The sequence below is a fragment of the Cyprinus carpio genome, chromosome B18 (assembly GCF_018340385.1).
Source record: "Cyprinus carpio isolate SPL01 chromosome B18, ASM1834038v1, whole genome shotgun sequence".
NCBI lineage: Eukaryota > Metazoa > Chordata > Actinopteri > Cypriniformes > Cyprinidae > Cyprinus > Cyprinus carpio.
Window position 1 is genome coordinate 4,623,724 of NC_056614.1, and position 24,930 is coordinate 4,648,653.

General features: G+C 39.6%; 1 protein-coding gene across 3 annotated transcripts; it reads left to right on the top strand.

Moving 5' to 3' along the window:
• Positions 1-1,156: 1,156 nt before the first annotated feature.
• LOC109112370 (PR domain zinc finger protein 10) lies at positions 1,157-23,282 on the top strand. 3 transcript variants are annotated; one of them, XM_042743581.1, is made up of 24 exons: positions 1,157-1,613; positions 3,699-3,814; positions 4,111-4,272; positions 4,915-4,974; positions 5,053-5,157; positions 6,580-6,760; positions 6,881-7,122; positions 7,204-7,404; positions 7,802-7,874; positions 8,557-8,674; positions 9,247-9,364; positions 9,772-10,056; positions 10,192-10,203; positions 12,173-12,517; positions 13,787-13,942; positions 14,145-14,324; positions 14,571-14,681; positions 15,926-16,126; positions 16,210-16,356; positions 16,612-16,782; positions 17,066-17,203; positions 21,283-21,457; positions 21,570-21,670; positions 21,765-23,282. In XM_042743581.1, exons 2-24 carry the CDS (start codon positions 3,743-3,745, stop codon positions 21,954-21,956), a joined length of 3,546 nt encoding a protein of 1,181 aa, XP_042599515.1. In that variant the 5' UTR covers positions 1,157-1,613; positions 3,699-3,742; the 3' UTR covers positions 21,957-23,282. The 3 variants fall into 3 exon arrangements, with proteins under 3 accessions (XP_042599515.1, XP_042599517.1, XP_042599516.1); XM_042743582.1 differs by lacking the exon at positions 1,157-1,613 and adding an exon at positions 3,023-3,155; XM_042743583.1 differs by lacking the exon at positions 10,192-10,203 and having other exon boundaries at positions 1,158-1,613.
• Positions 23,283-24,930: the final 1,648 nt, after the last annotated feature.

Here is a 24,930-nt window from a genome sequence, read left to right on the forward strand (position 1 = left end):
ATTTATTTAAAAACTAATTTTATTAAAGATAGTTAGATGTATAGGTAAGTATGTGGTGTAGCCACAAACTTCTTTGAAGGAATAGTTCACCCCAAAATGAAATTTGCTGACAGTGCACTCGCCTTCAGGTCATCCAAGGTGTAGATGAGTTTGTTTCATTGGAACAGATTTGGAGAAATGTAGCATTACATCACTTCCTGAGAAACCAACTCATCTACATCTTGGATGACCTAAGGGTGAGTACATTTTTAGTTTTTGGGTAAACTATTCTAATGTGTAAATACTTGTATGGACATTCAACAACTGAGAGAAACTGCAGATTTGCATGGTCATGCTGGAGGATCATGTCAGCATGAGTCTGCAGGAAGGGTAGCACATGAGGGAGGAGGACGTCTTCTCTGTAACACGATAAACTCCGTCTGATGCTGACACACCGAACCAGACAATGATGGACCCTCCACCTCCAAATCAGTCCCGTTCAAGACCACAGACCTCGGTGTAACGCTCACTCCTTCAAAGATAAACACAAGTCTGACCATCACTCCTGGTGAGACAAAAGTACCGAGGAAGAATTTCTTGCAGTGCATGCAGTATTCAGTGCTGCTAGCTGATGTATTTAAGACTTTCTGATTTAAGACCTCTTTAGGACTTTATGAAATTCAGACTTTGCAGAAACCCTGAAAGGGTATTGTTTATATAATTTGTGACCCTGGACCACAAAACCAGTCATAAGGGTCTATTTTTTTTTAAAATTGAGATGTGTACATCTGAATAAATAAGCTTTCCATGGATGTATGTTTTGTTAGGAGTGCAATATTTGTCTGAGATACAACTATTTGAAAATCTGGAATCTGCAGGTGCAAAAAATCTAAATATTGAGGGAAATTGCCTTTAAAGTTGTCCAAATGAAGTACTTAGCAATGTATATTACTAATCAAAAATTAAGTTTTGATCTATTTACGGTAGGAAATTTACAAAATAAATTCTATCTTTATCCTAATGTTTTGTTGGCTATTGCTACAACTATGCCCATGCTTCTTAAGAATGGTTTTGGTCCAGGGTCACCTTTATGTATTATATCATGAATATAATTTATGTGTTATATGTATTATGTATACGTGCATACATGTACACAAGTGCTTGTGTGACGCGTTTGAAATGTCATTGGCACGCCTGACACGTTCTTTTTTTTCCCATTGGACGGTCTTGAAGACGTTTTATTTTTTTCATTGGTTGGGAGAAATGGCGGAAAATTCCCATTGGCACTGTGAGGAAAATGGCTTACGAGCATCAAATGCCACTTATCTCGAAATAAAAAACAATTTAAACATATCGAAGTTCAAAATAAACGACGCGGACTTTATCCGACACAGCATATATGCCATTTATCCCTAACATTCCTAAAAATCTCCATCGATGTATATCGCAACTTGGAAAGCGTCGCCTGGGGCCGCGGGTCTGTTGCTAGGCAGATTATGTTAATATATGCAAGGCAGCCATCTCTGCAGCTACCATTCAGAGGGAAGACCCACTTCAACCTTTTCCTAAAAATGATGAAAACTCTCGGGAAATCCACGCCCGAAGCTTAAGCGCGGATTCAGGATCGTCTCTCAGTAAGTGTCACGTAAAATTCACAGGCTGTTTTCCGCTGGACGGTCGATTGGAGTGTAGATATATTTTGTCGAGTGTCTTCGCCGTGCTTTGTTGTTGTCTTAGTCCCACCCAAAATGGAGTCGTGTCGCGTCGCGTTTTCCTCATTCTGCCGCAGACTCTCGCGAAGCGCGCCGGGCTGATCTATGCGCGGGGAGCCAAGCGCCCCTGTCCTGCATTAGAAAACCTCCTTGAAACTAGTTTGCTCGATTAAAACGACACCGTAGGGCCGTTCCAGATCCCCGAGGCCCTCCGCTCTCATCGCTCTGTCGCTGCCGACCACCAGCGCGGGGTTATGTCTGATAAAGCTGCGGTGGAAGTGTTTTTGTGCCGCTGCTGGTTGTGTGGTATAGTCCGACTGGAACTCCCAACCTGCGGGCTTGAGACGGGGGGGGAGAGAGCCGCACAGACCGCTCGGTCGCTTCATTCGCCAGCACAGCCTTTATAATCTCTTCCCTTGTCTCAGGGTTTGAAGAGGTTTGGGGTGATCGGTGTCTGCGCGTGTTTTGTCTGTCAGCGCGGCCGTTGGGGATTTTCTGCCCGGCCGTGTGCCTCCTCTACCCCCGTGCAGTGATTAGACTGACCGCGCGCCTGGGTTTGGGTTAAACAGCGAGCTTTCAGTAAATCTCAGATAATAATACAATGAACGGATGAAATGTGTCGAGCCTGAGCTTTCATCTGTTCCGTTCACATCAGCCACTCTGTTACAAAACGCATGATGTCATTTATACAGATTAATCACGGTATATTTAAGTACGTTATAGTGCCATGTACGTTTCATGGCATATATTATCATTATGAGACCATTGTAACACGGTCAGGTACTTTTTGTGAGTGAATTATTCCATTTATTTGGAGTATACAGTATTTCAAAATGACCACAGTCATGGAAAACCAGGAAAAATATGAGAATTTGAAAACAGATTTCCAAATGTATTTGTCAAACACTTGTCACACTACACACTGTTGCAAGGCAGCTTACCAAAAAAAAATAGTTTTTGTTTATAATATAATATCTCATCCCTTTAGCAGATTGGAGCTAGGCAGTAAAATAGTTTACATTTTATAACAGTAGATGCAATCAAACTGAGATTTGCTATATATTATGTATCACCCTAACTGAGTGTGTGGATACATTTGGATATGCTTGTGTATCCACATTTGTAAAAAGAGCTTTATATATATATATATATATAAAAAAGACACTCTGCCATTAAATTTGGCATGAAATAAAAAAATCACCCGCCTGTTTCCTAAATGCACATCATAGATCTGTTTTTTTCCCTCACACTGTTTAAATTTGTTATATTTGTTATTAATCATCAGACTGTTTCGTCAATTTATTTAATGGATATGTAGGCTGTAGCACCCGCCAGTTTCCTAAATGCATATCATAGATCTGTTTTTTTCCCTCACACTGTTTAATCAAAATGTTAATGCTGGATCCTCTGGTGACGCTGGCAGGACTTCTCCAGTCATTCAGTCAAAAGGAAGGACACATCCTCGTAAGCCTATATATCTAAAGCTTTGTGAAGTAGGCCTATACTTAGTAGGCAGTCTTCCTTTTGTGTCCTTCATTCAGCCTGCTTTGAAGGATGCATCAGGTGTCCTTCAGTCATCTTTGCACACATCCCAGTTCACCCTTAAACTCACCTCTTCAATCTCAAGTTCATCTGCCTTCACTTTTGAGTGCCATGTCCACATTTCAACATCCAGTTAACAACAAATGCATAGAACCAAGTTCTAAATAGTCTTTTTTTTTTTTTTTTTTTTTTTAATGCATTACACTTGGATTTATGTCACAATAGGAACGATATGACCTATCAATGAAACTTTCTGAGATCATGTTTATACTACATTATACAGTGTATATTTTGTGATGATATTCTCATCAGGGCCATGGCCACCACAGACACACCCCCCCACACACACACTATTCAGTGTAGTGGTCAATTCATATGGGTTTTTCATAATGGCTCATGCTATTTAGAGAAGTCATGGAAATAAAATCTTAAAAAGCCATGTCAATTTCTGTAATGCATGTACAGGTGGTTGATGAGCGGTGGATAGGTGGAGGAGGTGTTCGGTCACTATGGAGGCCAAGCAGGAGTCCTCACCTGTGTGGAGTACAGCACCCAACAGTGACACTGGAAATACACCTCAGGTACAGCCTCGCTCTTTAGTTAGATTAGTTATGTGCAACTATTGAGTTACCTTAATTTTACATTTTTCAACTGAGAATCAATAAAGCAAGTATTTCTATAATGCACTGCCCCTCTTTCTTAAACAACAAATGTTTTTAATCTTCTCTATGAAGTATTTTGATTTCAGTTGCATTACAATTAAGCATGTTCTCCTGCAAAAGTTTCATTGTGATGAGCCCCCCCCCCAAAAAAAAAACAAAAAAACATGAACACGGTATAAACCGCAGTAATTGTCATGATGTGATAATGTGTGCAGGTGCATTTTGAGACCAGTGCGGTGGCTCAGATCGTGTACAGTGGAGAGCAGTCTGACCGCGCTCAGCAGCAGGTTGTCTATGCTGCAGACGGAAGCTCCTACACCTCCGTCGAGTCGGCCGAACACACACTGGTGTACATACACCCAGCCGACGGAACGCAGGTGAGTTCATCTACACTGAGAAGATGTGTGGCACAGCCAGTGCACAGGGTTATAATTCATAATTATTGCTGTAATTCAGAAGTGTGATCGATAGAAAAAGAAGCTTGTGAAGGCACAATTTTGATAAGTTCACTTTCCAATTGCTATTATGCTACTTAATGTTAATATTACTTAGTTAATGTTAGTTAATGCATTAAAATTTAAATAGTGCAACACTGAAAACGCGATTGTATTCTGTATTGCTACCAAAAGCATGTGGGGAAAGACATTAGCTTCTCATTAAACGGCAAATATTAATTGCAGAAACTAACATGTTCCAGACTAAAAAAAACAAACGGTCACAACATTCTTCACAGTCTTTTGTATTATGATCGCTGAACATGTAATTGACCAGTTTTCTGAAAAGGTGTGCTAATTTCATTTTTCACTTACCTCACATTGGGTTGTATTTGTTCCTAATTTTAACTCCATATTTAATGTTTTATTTATTGTGCAAGCAGGTGATGTGTAATAAGCTGTACAATCAGATTATATATGGTAATTATTGGCTGACTAAATGATATTTTCATAAGTTCTCCTTCTGATAAATAATTGCAAACACACTGTAACTCAGGTTTACGGCTCTTTTTCATTCCTTTTCAGGCGGTGTTTACAGATCAGCCCCAAGTGGCCTACATTCAGCAAGATGGCACAACACAACAGGTAGTGTGGCATTCCATATCATTATCATGGGTTTCTTTCCATTGATGTGGACCACTTACATTATCTGTTGCCCTTCAGGTGACTGTCTTGCTACCCAGCGGTCAGAACATGAACACTGCAAATCTGCACGTACTGAGTAATGTAGCTGATGGCCCACAGGCGATCCTGGAACCTGTGACACAGGTGAACCTGCACTGCTAAACATATTCAGCGGGATTTTTTGTGTTGATTTGAAATTATGCACTGAAACCATCAATATAGTGTTCCAGGGGGTGTTTATCGCTTTAACCCTCAAGACAAAAAAACAACCCGCAGCAACAGTATAAAAGTAGCCCAGTTCTGCAGGAAAACCACTGACTTATTCTGCTTTATGCTACATTAGTGATATTACAATACGTATGTCTTCGCCTTTCTGAAAGAAAAACGGCAGTTTTTGTGAAAAAACAGGTTTGCAAAAACGCTGTATTACAAATGTAGTAAAATACTGTAATCATCTGTCCACAAAAATGTTGGAAATTATGCAAATGTGAAAACACAGCATAACTGGCACTGTGGCTCACAGTTCCCAAATGCACATTAAATTCACACATGCAGACAGTTTGTTTCAGTGTGAACCGAGCTGCTCTGAGATGCTGAAAACACAGAGTCGTGAGCTACTCGCTTGAACACAGTGCTGTGCTGCACTTAGTTTGATTGACAGACACTTTAATCTTTTATTTTGTTCTGAGGGGCTGTTTACACAACAACATTTTCACCCAAAAACGGGAAACTTTTTTTACACGACAGCTGCGTTTTGGGGACTGAAAACGCATAATTTTTAGAAAATACCACCGTTATCATGTTAAACACAAAACACGGGAATTTTTGAAAACAGTGACGTCATGCAAGTTCATGGTATGTGTTAGGTATGTAGACATGCACAGTACGTGTCAATTTCAAAGGCAAGTGCGAACAAACATACACAACAATAGCGGAGTATATGGTACTGTTGTGACTGCTCAAGAGTTTGCTAACACGTCTTCAGCAAAGTGTGGATTTACTTCACCAGTATTACAACCAACAGTGGAGACACATCATATACATCATATAATATCATTAGTTCCCTACAGGTACTGTTTACTAACAAGGTGACAGCGCCAACTACTGGCCTGGCATACGTAATACAGCTTTTTGGCCGTTTTCGCGGATAGGTGTAAACGCAAATCGTTTTGAAAATGTTGTGTTGTATACGTGAAACTTTTTAAAAATGCAAGGGAAAAACGTTTCCGTTTTTTGACTACATCGTTGTCGTGTAAACGTAGCCTGAGAAGTGAGCTGTTCACCTGAAAGGCCTCTTAACATTGTTCTACCATAGGCATTTACATTAACATTTATGCAATTAGCAGACGCTTTTATCGAAAGCGACTTACAGTGCATTCAGGCTATACATTTTACCAGTATGTGTGTTCCCTGGGAATCGAACCCATGACCTTTTGTGCTGCTAACACAAGGCTCTAACACTGAGCCACAGGCATGAGACTACAGTGTATGAAATAAAGCATCATTTGCATTGGTGAAGCAAGATTAACCTCCTCTTGACTAAAAAAGTGATTGTTTTCCCAACAGAGCCAACTTGCTGTGACTAATGCAGCCCTTCCCAACATGCCGGAGGCCTCGTCGAGTCCCCTGGGGGCCACCGATTCTACTGTGGATTCAGAGGATGAGGAAGAAGACAACGATAGTGACGATTCTGAAATGGACGACTGGGAACTCAGGACGCCCCAGCCGTTCACCCCTCAGAACCTCTGTGAGGAGACATTTAACACTCAAGACTGTTTGGTCAAAAGAAATCAGTTTTAGATATCTTGCAAAATGCAAGGTCAAGTCACTTTTGATTGTGATCATGTGTTATTATTTCTGCGTGTAGGGTGTGAAGACTGTAATAATGCTAATCCTGGAGCATGTCTAAAACACGGCCCTCTGCACCCCATCCTCAGCCGCCCTGTGATGTCCAAGGCTCGGGCCAGTCTTCCTCTCGTCCTGTATATCGACCGCTTCCTGGGCGGAGTCTTTACCAAGAGGCGTATCCCCAAACGCACACAGTTCGGTCCTATAGAGGGGCCACTGGTGCCACAGAGCCAACTGCAGGACACGCACATCCACCTGAAAGTACGACAAACCTTTTATTCGTGATAGTTTTCTAGTATCGTGTTTAAAATTCTCACATCCTGCTGCTTTGCTTCTGTGTAGTTATACATGCTAGACCCAGAAAAAGAAGGCGAGAGGGCAGAGGACCTCTGGTTTGACCTGACCGATGAAGAGCGATGTAACTGGATGATGTTTGTCCGGCCGGCCCAGAATCACCTGGAGCAGAACCTGGTGGCTTATCAATACGGGTCGGACATTTTTTACACCACCATTAAGAACATACAGCCCAAACAGGAGCTTAAGGTGCGCTTAAAGGAACCGTTTCTCATCTGTGTCAAACAAAAGACTGGTTCATGTTGCTAAACATTTTATTATTAGTTGATTTCTACCATTGTAAATTTTTCATCGAAGATACTATTGTAATTTCTCTTAATATTTAGCATTAGATTTTATTTTTATATTTTCTGTTTTCAATTTTAATTTTTGTCTTTTCATTTTTATTATTATTTTTTAGGTTTTGTTCCGTTAAAATTTTTATTTTTAGTTATTTTAGTACTTCATTTACAACTAAACGAAAATAAGAAGTGTTGCATTTGCAACTAGCTGAAATAAAGTAAGTTTTTGCTGGTTATGTAGTTATGTTTTTTATTTTTTATTTTATACTTCAAGTAAAGAATTTCACATGAAGTCTTCTACACAGGTGTGGTACGCTGCATCATATGCCGAGTTTGTCAACCAGAAAGTTCATGATGTCACAGATGAAGAGAGAAAAGGTAAATTGTCATTGTCTTCTTTGAAATTAAGTTAGTGTTATTATTGATGTCATTGGGGATTTATTCACATAGCCACAGGCATAACAAACTATAAATTTACTTAGAATGTAACTGTTAACTTTCTCAGAGATCCATTCATTTAGCGTTTTTTTTTTTAATTTTTTTTTTTTAGGGTTTCAGTACAATAAAATATATGGTGTAGTCTACATCGTGTCCTAAAAAAGATTTATAATATAAATGTTAAAAAACAAACTTTTATCATCAGTTTGAAAGCAGCATGACAGGGAAAATCACTGTTGTTATTAATGTATATATGCACATTAATTTTAAATATGTGCATTAATTTTAGTTAATTATATTTACATAATAACATATCCATTGGGAAGAGTGTAATAATGCTTAAAGCTTCTAATCACATCAATGAGGCTGATTACACACAGGTCAAAGCTAAAAACCTTAAATGAATCTAGCAATAAAAAAGGTTCTTAATACATTTATTCATTCATATAACAACAACAGCAGTCATGAATTAAAAATGAATCACACTGAATGCTTATAAGCTCCTCCTTTAACTATTTAACTTCTAATTTAACTCCCTTTTTATTTATTTTACTGTGAACTGTACCCCTAGTATTTACATCTGACCAATGATAATTTGTTTCTCTTGTGGTTCCTGGATCAGTTTTACGTGAGCAGGAGAAGAACTGGCCGTGCTATGAGTGTAACAGACGGTTCATGAGCTCAGAGCAGCTTCAGCAGCACTTAAACATGCACGACGACAAGCTGAACCTCATCCAAAGGTTTGAATGCACATCAGTGACTTGATTTCTCCGATGTTCATGATTGTATTCCTGACAGTAGCTATGTTTCCATCCACCTATTTTTATGTGCATTTTGGGATATCGCAAAAAAAACACAGAATGGAAACACCAAGATGCGCATAAAAACATATGCGCTGAACGAAGTAGGATAAATTTCTTATCCGGTAAGAAAGCATGATCATAAACTACGATGGAAACACTTTTACCGAAAAAAATTCCTTAATGCGCATCAAAAAAGACTTTGCGATGGGACAGCATAACTGGATCAACCAGTGGACCGATCTGAAGCTTGTAATTTATTGTATAGAAACATTATTGTATATAATGCCTTCTTCCACTGCAGCAAATTAGTTTTTTTTTGTGATATTTAGCGCAAGTTAATGAGGAAGTAACGATTTTGTTATCTTTAACTCGATGGATGGAAACGATGCTTTATTCGCAAATGATTTATACAATATTCCAATTTTGCGCATAAATTTAATTAGAAACTTTGGATGGAAACATAGCTAGTGAGTCCATTGTAGAATCTGGCTAATATTCTTCTTTTCCAGGCCAAAGGGCCGCGGCCGAGGACGGGGCAGGAAACGATTCGGTGCTGCAAGGCGACCAGGACGACGTACGAAATTCATCTGTCCACAGACTCCTGTTGAGAGTGCTGACAAAACACAGGTACTGTAGACCTCATTTACTCACCATCATGTCATTTCAAACCCGTAAGATTTTCATCCATCTTTGAGATTTCTGTCCGTCCACTGAAAATCCATTTACCCAAAATTTGTTGCCTCAAAAAGTTCATGAAGACATCGTAAAAGTAATCCATGTGAATGGAACAGTTTAAAAAGTCTTCTGACGAGGCAAAATTGCATTATAAGATGAACAGATTTAATTTAGGCTTTTATTCACATATAAACGTTGATTAACACACACACACACACCTAAAATCATCAAATATGGTAATGGTAGTGCAAATTTGTTTGCTTGATGCAGATTGGTTTTCTGATATCTTTATGAACTTTTAAATGTTTGAAGATTTGTAGGAATTGAGTGCTAAATTTTTGTCTTGGCACCTGCTATAGGATCTTTTAGCATCTGTAGATAAACTACCATTTGAGGAGCGAACGGACGGAGCTCTTAATGGGCTGAAGGTGGTGGAAATGGCAGCTGAATCGATGGAGACCGAGATGGAAGAAGGGCTTGATACCCCAGCAACCCCCATCGAGGCACTGCAAGAGGAGGGGGATTCGGTCACCCCACCTCCAACCACAGAAGTCCCAGGGTCTGCCAAAGAGGACCTGTCTCAGACAAGTCCCGAAGACCCCCACCTCACACCGCAGGACATGAGGAGGGCGAGGAGGATTAGGGTAAGATACGCCCGTCATGAGTGACCCACAACCTCAGATCTCTGCATTGTAGTGTGTTGAGTAGGCTAGAGTTATTTAACAGTAGCGTGTGTGTGGGTGTGTGTCTTTCTCTTTTGTTGCGTGCTGCACGTTAAGGTGGACTTGCAGGTAGGTCTAATGTGGGCCAGAGTGGAGTCAGAAGAAACTTCCTCCTTCAGTCAATGCAGTGTTGTGATGTCACGCTACACTGCCAGTCTATGACTCCCTACATCCCCATTACATCTGTCTGTATGAGTTCAGTCCTCAAGCTTCATCAACCAGCAGAGTTTTAGGACAGCTGCTCCAAAAATGAACATTCACATCATTTAATTGTAGGATGCTAGGCCTGGGTTGATTGAAGATTGATTTTGATAAACCAGTATCAATTCTTAAATGCCAAGAATCTATAGACCAATTTCAGTGTTTGCAAATAGTGATGACATTTTTTCTGGGCGGAGCCTATCTGGTGGCAGAAAATGACAGTTTGACGTAGCAGTCTATTCATGCCATGGAATAAAAGAATAAAAAATGTAATTTCGAGTTTATATTTCAAAATTCTGACTTTTTTCTTGTGATTCTGAGATTATATCTCACAATTAGAGTAAGAAAAATCAACTCGTCATTCTTTCTTTTTAGTTTATAATCCCACACTTCTGGCTTTTTTCCCTCAGAACTGACAAACTCCCAAATGTTGACTTGTAAAATTCCGAACTAGGAGATATAAACTTGCATTTGCAAGAAAAAAGTCAGAATTGTGAGATAAAATAGGTAAATGTTATGTAAAATGTTTTAGGCTTAAATAGTATTCCATGCATGTATTTCAAGTGTAGGGCTAATACAATATGTCCACTATATGAATATTATATAGACCTATTGTTTAAATCAAATTTATGCTTTAAAATAGGGTAAGGATAGCAGGGTTCATCCATAGTCTGTCCGTTTAAACATCTGCATTTAGCTTCAAATGGTGTCTTCGACGACAGTATTATATAAAAATTATTTGCATTCTGATTCTGACATTCAAAGGCACAACAATAATTTTTTTCTCTTATTCCATGGATTTTACCCATTTCCCTCCAATTGTTCCCAATGTTTTTCTGCCACCACTATCTGCGCGCAGCTGCAAGTGACGTAACTGACGTCTACTCGAAATTGGTTGAAAATGTTTGGTCTACTGTTTTCTGTTGATGCATGAACAAAACATTGCTTAATTTTATTTGTAGCATGCCTTCCATGCAATAATCACAATAAGCTTTGTGCTTCATTACTTTTAATTTGAAAAACCAAGTCTCAGCTTTTAAATTTTGTCATATTCAGACACTAAATACTATTTTGGTTCTGAGTGCACGTGAACCCTCTTTATTTTAAATGTTCATATTTCAAAATCGGAGTAGAAACATAATTATAGAAAAAAACAGACTTGTGTGCAATTTAAATGTTTGTTAATGTGAGTTGATCTGAAACTTAATTGTTACATTGTTTAATTTGGACTGGTTGTTATGTGAACCTTCAGTATTATAGTACTGTACTGATTGACAACTACATATACTGAACCTGATCTATATCCAAATGAACTGATATCTAAATCAGAATCTAATCAAATCAAGAGCTCGTGAGTTGGAATTGAACTAAACTGTGAAATCTGTTAATACCAAGCTCTAGTGCTTACTATTGTGCTTCAAAAATGACAAAAAACACTGTAAAAGTGGCTCACAATACTGATACTATAATTTGCCAAAATAAAAACTCTATGGTTTAACATTTGAAAGCAAAGAAATTAAGAGAGCCATGAATATTAATATTCATAGAGTGTTTTGGGTTTGGAATGATATGAAGGAGAATAAATGATGACAGAATGTTCATTTTTGTGTGAACTAGCGACAGCTGAAAGATGAAATCCTGTTTGTGTTCAGCATGTAAACAAAATGCCTTGTTTCAGCCGCCACCTCTGTGACATACAGACCACCCGAGTGCATTGTGTCATTGCTCACTGATCATATGAATTCAGTGTAATCAAAGTGATTCGTCATCATTCTGCTTGGCTTGTTCACCTGGTCATCTTCTCATTCCTCCATGATTTCTCTCTTCCCTTACCCAGAATGCCGCTCTCCAGCATCTATTCATCCGTAAGTCCTTTCGACCCTTTAAATGTTCTCAGTGCGGGAAAGCCTTTCGAGATAAAGACAAGCTGGACCAGCACATGCGATACCACGGGCGGGACGGCTGCCGTCACATGTGCCATCAGTGCGGTAAGGGCTTCCTGTCGAACGCTGCGCTTGAGGATCACCTGCAGTTGCACTCTGATCAGCGCACCTACTCCTGCCTCTTCTGCGCCGAGTCCTATGACAGATTGGACCTGCTCAAAGCGCATGTGGAGGTTCACCTGGTCAACGGCTGCTTTTCCTGTCCTTCCTGCAAGAAAACCTTCACAGACTTCATACAGGTGTGATGTGCTAACAAACAGATGTACACATAATCCCAAAATAGTTCACCCAAAAATGACAATAGGATGAAAATTGACTTAGTCTAGGATGTAGATGAGTTTGTTTCTTCATTGGAAAAGATTTTGAGAAATTTAGCAGGACATCACTTGCTCACTAATGGATCCTCTGCAGTGAATGGGTGCCGTCAGAATGTTAGTCCAAACAGCTGATCCATCAATTAACATTTTGTTAATTGAAAAAAGCTGCTTGTTTGTAAGAAAGAAATCCATCAAGACGACTTAAGCATCATTTTTGGGCGCTCATAATCCATAATAACGCTTACTCCAGGGAAAAAGACCATCCCACGTTATCCTCTCACATCAAAATCCACCAGTATAAGTATATACAGTCAAACCAAAAACTATTTTTTTACTAGTGGGTGCAGGACACTATTGTTCATTTATGTAATTGAGTATAGCAAAATAAAGTAAACTGTGACATGTTATACCCAAAAATTCTTCGTACAGTGGACTACCAGTAAAATTTATAAAAATTTGGGACCAAAAATTATTCAGACACTTTGACCTGAGCATATTTTGCTTAAGTGTTTTTCTTAATTGCTAATGTGACCTTTTTACACCACAGACTGAACAAAATGAAGCATTGCTTGGTAATTGGTTGACCTAAATTGGTATTATTTAATTGAGTACTTAAATTTAACAGCTATCAGCTATTCAGCCGAATTCAGTACATACCTTTCTTTAAAAGTTATCTGACATTATCAAGATGAATTCTAAACTATAGCGAATAAACTCTGATAAAAATCTTGAAGGTGTCTGAATAAATTTTGGTTTGACTGTATGTAGTTTTTAAAATCTTGAAGGTGTCTGAATAAATATTAATCTGTGCATATTTCTTTCCTGATTCAGACAAAATTACAAACATTATTACAAATTTTATTCCATATGCACAGCTTTTCACTCCGCTGGATGTTAATTGATGTCCTGGAGTGGTGTGGATTATTGTGAAGTTTTTAGCAGTTGTTTTGAACTCTCATATTGACGGCACCCATTCACTGCAGAGGATCCATCGGTGAGCAAGTGATGTAAAGCTACATACATAAAAACTAAATATGACTGTTTTTAGTGAAATAAACCTTTGATAACAAGTGGACTTTCAAGGGGAAGAAAGGAAATCAAAAGTGATATGATCATTTTAATATCTGGTTACATGGCAATATTTTTATGTTTAATCGTGTGATTAACCAATCATGCTTCTGTGTTGTGCAGGTTAAGAAACATGTGAGAAGTTTCCACTCAGAGAAGATCTTCCAGTGTTCGGAGTGTGAAAAAGCCTTCTGCAGGCCTGATAAACTACGACTCCACATGCTTCGCCACTCTGACCGCAAGGACTTCCTGTGCTCCACCTGTGGAAAACAGTTTAAGGTGATTCATTCAGATATGCCCAGACGAATATCATTCATGCATAAATGTATCCACAAATAAATGCAGTGCATTGTGATGTTTATGCATCTTTAAGATTTTGAACCCATATACAGTCACCTTAGAAACCTACCTTAGAATGTGTCTGTGTGTTTAATAACTTCTCATTCATTTTGTTGTGTGTTTCTTCTTCTTTGTTGGCCAGAGGAAGGATAAACTACGGGAGCACATGCAGAGGATGCACAACCCTGAACGCGAGGCCAAAAAGGCGGACCGCATCCATCGCACCAAAGCTCTGAAACAGAAGGAGCCCACCACTGACTTTGAGAGCTTCATGTTTAAATGCAGACTCTGTATGATGGGCTTCAGGAGACGAGGGATGCTGGTATTTACATTTTTGTTTTATCTTAAATTTGTCCATTACCTTTTTTGCTGTTTCTAATTGTGCGTTCACACCAGATGCGAATGAAGCATTAAGCGCAAGTAATTTACATGTTAAGTCAATGCAAAGACGCGAATAGACATCCTGCGCAAGTCGCGTCTGGTGTAAACGCACAGTTAGGCTTTCTAAAATTGGTGTCTTTGAAATCATAGGCCATTTGTGACCTCTTTCTTACTGTACTGTCCACAGGTGAATCACCTTTCTAAACGACATCCTGAGATGCGATTGGAGGAGGTTCCTGAGCTGACGCTGCCCATCATTAAACCCAACAGAGATTACTTTTGCCAGTACTGTGATAAGGTCTGGACTCCTTCAGCACATGAATGTTCTGCTGGGGTTGTTCATGATAGCTGTGAGCTCTGCCAATTCTGTCTTGCCACCTTCTTTGGTTCTGCACATTTTAACGACGTTGGCTGCATTTATAATAGTCAACATTTGAAGTGGATCAAAACCTTTAATCAAAGTTGTCCTAAAACCTAAAACCAAAATGCGTTCTTGTATTAGAACAACTTTGGTGAACTTTTTCGATCCACTTCAAATGTCAACTACTGTACAGCTGACTCATAGAAAGATAATCGCAGTGTGTCCTAGAGCCAAGAGACTTGAGCCTCCTCTGAAAATAGAGCATATAGGTTCTCTCTTAAAGTTGATCTTGAAAAAAAAAATTTGCTAACTTTTATGAAAAATGAACAGTATAGGGTTCCCATAGTTATGAAAAACTTGGAAATATCAGTCGATTATTGTGCTTTGAGAAAAGAAAAAATTGACTTCCAGTCTTGGTCATGGAAACACACACACACACAAGTATACAGTGTTGTTCAAAAGTTTGGGATCAGTAAGATTTTTAATGCTTTTTTTAAAGAAGTGTCTTATGCTCATCAAGGCTGCATTTATTTGATCAAAAACAGAAAAAAAACTGTTTGAATTGTTTTCTGTTTTAATATACTTAAAAATAAAACATTTACTGTGATGCAAAGTGAATTTTCATCAGCCATTACGCCAGTCTTCAGTGTCACATGATCCTTCAGAGATCAAATATGCTGATATATTATCAATGTTGGAAACAGCTAAATATATTTTTTTGGGAAACTGTATATACTTTTAAATACTAAAAATAGTTTTCCAGGATTCTTTTATGAAAAAAAAAGTTTATTGAAAATTGAAACAATATACACTACTGTTCAAAAATTTGGGGTCGTCTTTTTTTTGGGGATAAGAAATTAATACTTTTATTCAGCAAGGATGTGTTAAATTGATAAAAAGTGATAGTTAAGACTTATATTGTTGAAAAGTAATAAATTATCTTTTATATATTCATCAAAGAATCCTGTCAAAAAGTACCACAGCTTCCAAAAAAACTTTTTTTTTTTTTTTTTAAAGAAGTCTCCTTATTAACATTTAAAATCTTACTGATCCCAAACTTTTGAACGGCACACACACATGTATATTTTGTCATGCAATTAAAAACAACTGAAGAAGTCATGGAAATTCATCCCTGAAAGTAGTTATTGTATTTTTTATGTTATGTTCCTTTACTTGTTCAGGTGTATAAAAGTGCCAGTAAGAGGAAGGCCCACATTTTGAAGAACCACCCCGGGGCAGAATTGCCCCCCAGCATCCGGAAGCTGCGTCCGGCCGGGCCGGGAGAGCCTGACCCCATGCTGAGCACACACACGCAGCTGACCGGCACCATCGCTACTGCACCAGTGTGCTGCCCACACTGTGCCAAACAGTACAGCAGCAAGGTACTGTACAGCCATTAATGACATAGTATCTGTTAATCTGTATGGATTTATGTGTCCTAACATATATCTATCTTTATTTTTAGACAAAGATGGTTCAGCACATCCGTAAGAAGCATCCGGAGTATCAGTACACCAGCAGCAGCAGCATCCAGGCACCACTGGCCGCTACCGTCATCAGCAGCACTCCCGCTGTCATCACAACAGACGGCGCTACTGCAGAGGCCGTGGTGGTGAGCAGAATGTGCACGCTCAGATACACTCACCCAAACAACATGAAATCAAAATATTACCCTATGTACTTTCTATACAAATCTTTCAGGTCTCAATGAGCTCATTAGACAATGTTATTCTAAAGAAAATGTTTTTGGCTGAATTCTATTGAATGATTTTAATTTAGTGTTGTCTTTAAAGAGATATCAGTAAAGTGTTATTGATTAGATGATCGGTAACAACCCAGTGTTCATCAGTTTCTGTCTTCCTCCTAGACGACCGATCTGTTGACCCAGGCCATGACAGAGCTGTCCCAGACCCTGACCACAGACTACCGCACAGCACAAGGGGATTTCCAGAGGATCCAGTACATCCCAGTGTCTCAGGCAGGAGGAGGCCTGTCACAGCCACAGCACATACAGCTGCAGGTGGTGCAGGTGGCTCCGGTACGGACACACTCATTCACACTTGCTTTTTTGCTTTATTACTTTCGGCTTTTTTTCTTGCTCTTTTTTTTTTTTACTTTGTCTATTCTGTTTGCTTTCAATCTTTTGACTTCAAAAACTTTTGACAGGTACTGTCACATATATAGCACATACAGATACATTGTTCTCTGCTTCTATTTTGCATACTTGTGTACATAATCTGTTTATGTATAGCGCTTTTCTAACTTATGGTGAGTTTTAGACTGATTTGATAAGTGAGTGCTGTGTCTGTTGGTCTCTGCAGGCGTCCTCTCCTCACTCTCAGCACTCTACAGTAGATGTGAGCCAGTTACACGACCCTCACAGTTACAGTCAGCACTCTATTCAGGTTCAGCACATCCAGGTGGCTGAGCCCACGGGGACGGTGCAGGCCAATGCACAGGTGAGCCGCTGACTTTTACAGGATATGCATGCTGTGTAGGGCTGAAAAATATTTTAACATAATATCACAATATGGCTTAGTGTAATTATCTGTGAAGGCTGCAGTTTAATTAAAGGATAAGTTAGCTGATTTCTAACCAGCTTGTGTTGTTGTAACATCAGTAGTATAAAGTAACTGATACTACTTTCTCTGTGTTACATGCCCTGAATATCAAGTTCAAGTTGAGCTTTATTGTCATTCCGCTACATGTGTGGACAATCAGTGGAACGAAATGTCGTGTCTCGCAGAACCACGGTGCTACATAAATAAACAATATAAACATACAACACTAGATGTTATAACAATTTTTAGACCTACAAAGCTAACTATCTGAAGCGGTAATCTAACTATACATATACTATAAATAATTGACTATACATACACACAACCTAAGACAGACTATACAAGCACATTACATAATGACTCTGCATGATATTGTGCAAAAGAGATATTTAAGGTTAAGACGCAAGTAGTGCAGTATGATTTGTGGTGCATTCACAAGTAAAACGTTTTGTTATCTTTTTAAGTCCTTGTAACATGAAGTGTTTATAAGAAGGTGTCTGTTGCATATAGAGAGGAAAAAGTGTGTTTTTCTACAGGTGGTTTGTCCAGCCCACTCACCTGTGTGTAGCACACTCAGTACTGCACAATGTTTTCCTTGAAACATAGAGTGATTATAAGAAAGTGTCTGGTGCGTATAGAGAGGAAAGAGTGTGTTTTTCTACAGGTGGTTTGTCCAGCACACTCACCTGTGTATAGCACACTCAGAATGACACAATGTTCTTGAGGTTTTCATGTGGTGCGTGTGGTGTTGTGGGATGGGGGTGAAGGGTCCTGGTTTCAGGAGCTAGGGTTGTGGATGAGGTTTCAGTGGGGGGTGAGGTGATTGGAATTGAGGGCTCTCCCAGCCTGGATGAAAAAGCTGTTGAGCAGTCTTTCAGAGTGGGCCCTGATGCTCCGGTATCTTCCTGATGGCAAGAGCTGGAGGAGGCTGTGGGAGGGATGGGTGGGGTCCTTCACGATACTGGTAGTTTTACCAGAGCATCGTGCAAGGAAAATATCCAGAATGGAGGGGAGAGGGGCACCGATGATCTTTTCAACTGTGTTCACTGTCTGCTGGAGGGTCTTGCGGTCTGCTGCAGTACAGTTCCCGTACCAGACAGTGATGCAGCTGGTCAGCACACTCTCAGTGGTTCCACTGTAGAATGTGGTGAGGATGGGTGGAGGGAGACTTGCTCTTTTAAGTCAGCGCAGGAAGTGGAGCCACTGTTGCGCCTTCTTGGAGAGTGATGTAGTGTTGGTGGTCCATGTGAGGTCTTCTGTTATGTGCACCCCCAGGAATTTAGTTCTGCTGACTCTCTCCACAGTCGAGCTGTCTCATGTCTGATGGTCAGTGGGGGGTGGTCAACAGAGTTTCTTCTGAAGTCCATCACAACCTCTTTTGTCTTACTCGCATTGAGGGACAGGTTGTTTGCACTGCACCATTCAACCAGTTGTGCCACTTCCTTTCTGTAGGGTGTTTCATCGTTGTTGCTGATGAGACCTACCACAGTTGTGTCATCAGCAAACTTGATGATGTGGTTGGAGCTGAACTTGGCAGTGCAGTCGTGGGTCAGCAGCGTGAAGAGCAGCGGGCTGAGCACACAGCCTTGTGGAGCACCTGTGCTCAGTGTGGTAGTGCTCATGGTGTTGGGGCCGACACGGACTGTCTGAGGTCTTCCAGTTAGAAAGTCCAGGATCCAATTACAGAGGGAGGTGTTTAGGCCCAGCAGGTTTAGTTTGTTGAGGAGTTGTTGTGGGATTATTGTGTTGAATGCTGAGCTGAATTTGATGAACAGCATTCTAACATAGGAGTCTTTGTTTTCTAAGTGGGTAAGAGCCAAGTGGAGAGTGGAGGAAATGGCATCATCCGTGGAGCGGTTTGGACGGTATGCAAACTGGAGCGGGTCAAGTGTGTTGGGGAGATTGGATTTGATATGGTGCATGACTAACCTCTCAAAGCACTTCATCATGATTGGGGTCAGTGCTATGGGACGGTAGTCGTTCAGGCAGGACTTCTTTGGTACTGGTATGATGTTGGTGGACTTAAGACATGTGGGGACAACTGCTTGGCTTAGTGAGATATTAAAGATGTCTGTTAAAACATCTGTCAGCTGTTCAGCACAGTCTCTCAGTACCCGGCCTAGTATGTTGTCAGGACCTGCAGGCTTGCGTGGGTTAACCCTAGATAGGGTCTTCCTCACATCGACTGGAGACAGACAGAGCACCTGGTCGTAGGGAGGTATTGGCAGTTTTTGTCCAGGTTTGCCATTCTGCATTTCAAACCATGCATAAAACTCATTGAGTGTATCTAAGAGGGATGTGTCATCATCACAGGCCTGTGGCAGGGGCTTGTAGTCTGTGATGGTCTGAATAGCTTGCCACAGACTCCGTGTGTCCTTGCTGTCAGTAAAGTGATTATTGATTTTTTTTATGTGCATACAACCGTTTTGCTTTCTTAATGCCACGGGACAGGTTGGCTCTTGCTGTTTTGAGGACTGCTTTGTTTCCCGATCTGAATGCGTCCTTTTGGGTCTTTAGCAGCCTACGAACCTCTGCTGTCATCCATGGCTTCTGGTTTGCACGTGTGGTGATGGTCTTGGTTACTCTCACATCATCAGTGCACTTTTTGATGTAAGCAGGCACTGTTTCAGTGTACTCCTGCAGGTCTGTGTGGTCATGGTAGGTGGCTGCCTCTTTAAACACGTTCCAGTCCTGCAGTGTTGAGGTAGCATCATCTGGCCAAAATGTGATCTGCTTTTGGACCGGTTCTGCAAGTTTGAGAAGTGGTCTGTATGCTTGTATTAGCATAACAGAGATGTGGTCTGAGTACCCGAGATGGGGTGGGGTGCAGCTTTACGCATTTTTTTCTGTTGTGTAACAGAATATCTCATGTATTTATCAGCAAAACTCCCCTGGATGATGGAAAATGGCATTTTTTGTCATCTGTCAGACTTTTAATAACTCTAGGGCTTTGGTTAAAACTACAGATCAAACATCTGTGTTGTTTTCCCCCACCCACTGTCAGTCAGATCGTAAGAGGGGCCGTGCTAAATTTATAAGTGTGTTTTTGGTGTTGATCTTGTTGACAAAAATCATGTACTACTGATTTTAAAAAATGTTTTGCATTTCTACTTCATAGACTACCAAGTTTTATTAAAAGCCCATCTTTGGCAGTCGTGAATTTAAATTACCCCTTAGATAAATGTATGCACTGTTTTTTTTTTTTTTTTTTTTTTTTTTTTTCATTTTATGGATTTTTTCTGGCAAAATGAATGAAATGAAAGTCTGAAAATGAATATATTAAGATGTAATTATTAGTATTGTAATTTTACAGTTGTACTGTAAAATAGTGATATTTATTGAATACTTGATTTATTTTACATTACAATGGTATTACTACAATATAGTTCTTATTTTTATATATTTTTTAATAATAATAATAATAATAATAAAAAAAAAATATTTAATAGAAAATAATAAAAATAATTATTTAATAGTCATGTTGAATAAGTTTTAAACAATGGGAATATGAAATCTCAAGTAGAAATAGATATAGTTACTGAAAGAGTTTTAAGTTGGTTCTTGTAAAGATTTTTTAATATTAATATTTTTTACATCTTTTTTTTTTTTTTTTCAATTTGTTCAACCCTAAAATGATTAAAATCAAAAAAGGTTTAAATATGGTTAAAAAGTTATGTTTTTAGGTTAAAAGTCTTAAAATTCTGCTGAAAATTAAAAATATTTAATACTGAGATACATTTTGCAACATTTTTTTTATTAATGTTTATTCAAAGAAAGACCACATTTTTGATTAATGTTGTTTTGTGATGATGTTTTATGATTATTTTTTTTGTTTTTTTTTTTTTTAATGATGCAAATATAAAATATCTGAATAATTTTGTTTGAAAAAAAAAAAAAAAAAGTTATATGTTTGTGTAGTTTAGTGGCATCAGTCTTACCATCGCTACCCCTTTTAACACTTTCTATCATCCAATCAGGTTTCAGCTCAGCCTCTAAGTCCTTCCTCTCAGCAAGCGGCTCAGGAGCTCAGCACCGCCCAGCTGACCCCTGTGACCCTTGCTCAGGGCCAGACTCTACAGACGTCCACCAATCAGACGCAAGGTGCTGCACAGCATGCGTACCTACCCAGCACCTGGAACTACAGGAGTTATCGTAAGCATCTTCAGCAAAAGCTTCTGTAATAGATATTTATCGCTATATTAATTTGTATTTATACAGAAAACATAATGGCAGCATTGTGTTTTCCTCTCTTTGCTCCTGTAAGCATCCGAGATCCAGATGATGGCTCTTCCTCATACTCAGTATGTGATAGCAGAGGCCAGCACCCCCGTCACTGCGGCCGTCAACAGCAGTCAGGTCAAAACGGTGAGTGGAAGAGCTATCTGGCTTCCACAAAAATTCCACTGTTTTTGTTTTCATACTGTAATGCAATTATGTTTTGGTTTCTCATGGATTGCAGACACATTATGTGATCTCAGAGGGACAGACGGAGCTGGATGGTAAGCAGCTGAGCGTCCCGTCCACCGCAGCGCAGGTTCACCCCGACCCACTGGAGCAGCCGGCCGTCAGTCAGCAGACCACTACGCAGTACATCATCACCACCACCACCAACGGGACAGGGGCCAGTGAAGTTCACATCACCAAACCCTGACCCTCCGTTACACATGAAGAAACTGATTCATCATCTTCAGCTGCAGAGTTACTTTAAATGAACAGATTTCTGATTTATTTTCTTGAGTTAAAAAGATGAACTCAAATAGTGAAGATGTTTTTGTATGAAATAATAAGAACACTGGAGTGGTTAACTGTGTTTCTCTAGACACCCAAAAACACCTAATTGTGTATTTTTTCAGGAACTATCATGACTTTTAACCTGTGACATCTTGCTGTTTATCTTCATTTTGGTCTATTTGCCCCCCCCCCTTTTTTTATTTTTTATTCAGTAAAGTATTGAAAGATTTAGCATTTTCATAATTAAGACTGATGAGAGACCTTTAAAAGGATTTCTTTTATATTAGTATTTCTTTGTTTCCCCACAATAAAAGGGGTCAAGCGCTGTGGATCCTAACTTTTACTGGCTTTTGTTTGAATATATTTGGAAATCTTCAAGTAAAATTTGGCACAGCCGCAAAGCCTGTAAAAATACTGCCTTGATGAGCAGGCAGATCTTATAAAAGATCACATTTTACCCCAAAATCCAAAGAGAGAATTAAAATTTGCACAGAGAATGTGAACCTTTGTGACTTAATTTTTGTGACTATTAAGCGTTGCAATTAAAATTAGCTTGATTGTCATGAACATAATGTCATAATGCAAAAATATTAATATTCCTAAAATAAAAACAGACTTAAGCTTCTTAATACGAAATGTATTTTCCTGTGGTTTTGGAGTGGAATATGACCTTGACATTTCATTTCAAGAATCTAAGATCAATCTCAAAATTGCATTATTTTGATAAAGCAAAACTTCCCAGATCAGATCGTCCATGCCCACATCAGCTCCCTAGAAAATGAGAGCAAACCCCAAATTAATGCTTTTACTTAATATATTTACTATAAATAATTAAAATATGGTCCACTGAAGGAGTCACCTGCCAGAACGAGGTTCAGATGAAGGTTGAACTCTATACCCCACAAAAATCTTCTTAAAGAGTCCTCATATTATTCTGTGTTATCTGTTAAAATGACTGGAAGGTCTTGTGTATTTTATGTAACTTGTGTTTATGGACATACTAGTATTTATTTGGGTTTTGCACATCCATCAGTGGAGCACTGTTGCAACTTTATAACCCGAGAAAGGGAAATATATCCAGCATACACTATTTATACTGAGACAAACTTGTACAATGTAAAAAAAAATCCGTACTATGAGTATTGTAATTATTGATGGTTTATGTACAGTAATGCGCCTCAGTGTCTCTGGGTTGGTGTCTCCTGTTGTTCCTATTGATCGGAAATAAACGTCCTTTTGTACACCATGTCTTTATTATCTGTCGGTAGTCAAATCCCTCATCTTGGCTTTATTTTGTTTGACTGCCTTTTTTAAAAGAAATATTCTCGAGTAAATACAAAGCTAAGATCAATCTACAGCATAATTTCAAGTATAATGTAATCTTTTGACAATATCCCCCTCTTAAAACCAGTAACAGAAAACTTCTGTTTTACTCTGTACTGAAGCCTGATTTGTTCACGTTTTTGTAGCTGCACAAACCAATAGTTCTTTAGCCCGCTAGAAGGGGTGGAGCTGACCTCTATATAAGTCGGCTTGCAGCGTCATTTCATCAGAATCATTCAATTGAAGCGACAAGTCATCAATTTGTGTGCAGCTTATAGCACGGCTAGTGACACAACGCTCATTCCCTTATTTCAAGGAACCGAGGTGACGTCAGTAACTTGAGCGTTCCTTTTCAAACGTTTTCTCATGTTGTGTATAGAGAACGCATCTGATCACACCATGCTTTGAGCAGATACAGAATGACCCGCTCTGCGAGCCCAGTCTCAAAGCACTTAAGTAAGGACCCCTAAAGAACATGAGCTAACTAACTCCCAAGCACAGCTGAGAGCTATCCACATAACCATTTCCACCCTTATCAAGCAGACAGAACCTGTGCCTGCAGGGCCGGGACGTTTAGATTATAGAACCTGGCAAATGTGGAGGGCAACGTCCAGCCGGTGGCCGCACATCTCACCAAAAGAGATCCCACTGGACCATGCCCAGGAGGAGGGAGTTCCTCTGGTGGAGTGGGCCCTCACACCTTTGGGGGTTTGTTAGCCTTCTGAAGTATAAGCCAAGGCTATGGTGAGACTATCCAGTGAGAAAGCCTCTGCTTTGTAACTGGCAGCCCCTTTAGAGCAACCCCCAAAGCAAACAAAAACCTTCTGCAACTCTCTGAACAGGTTGGAGCGCTCAAAATAATCTCTCAAAGTGCATTAGGGCCCTGTGAAGGGGAGCACCAAAAGGGTGATAACCTGGGCTCGAGAGCAGCTTTAGGATATTATCATGTCTAGGCTTGAGGATGATTTTACAGTCATTGGGCCCAAATTCAAGACAGGAAGCACTGACCGATAGTGCTTGAAAGTCACTCATTCGCTTAACTGACGCTAATGCCAACAGCAGGGCGGTTTCCCTCGAATGCGAATCTCAAGAAAGGTCTGTGATGATGTAGATATGAAAATAAGCATCTTTCAGATCCACCGTCAGAAAACAGTCCTCAGGACAAATGTGCGCCAGGATCTGTTTCAAAAATCTGTTCACTCAGACATCTTGAATGGCTGACACATATGCGAGCGATTCAGATGTTTGAGTTGCAGAATAGGTCTGAGCCTGCCATCTTTCTTGGGGACAAGGAAGTAGTGGCTGAAAAAGCCTGACTCGCTGTTCGCTGGAGGCACTATTACAGCACCCTTTGCAAGCAGTGTTTGAACTTCATGTCAGAGAACATGCACTTCTTTGTCCTGAACAGAAGTCTGAATGATACCCCTGAAACAAGGTGGCCTGTGAGCGAACTGAAGCGATTAACCTTGTCTTATTGTGTTTAGAACCCAGCTTGACATGCCCAGAATGGCTGCCCAAGCTCTGAACTGTGATTCAAGGGGTTCTAATCTTGCGAATGAAGGCTCGCCGCG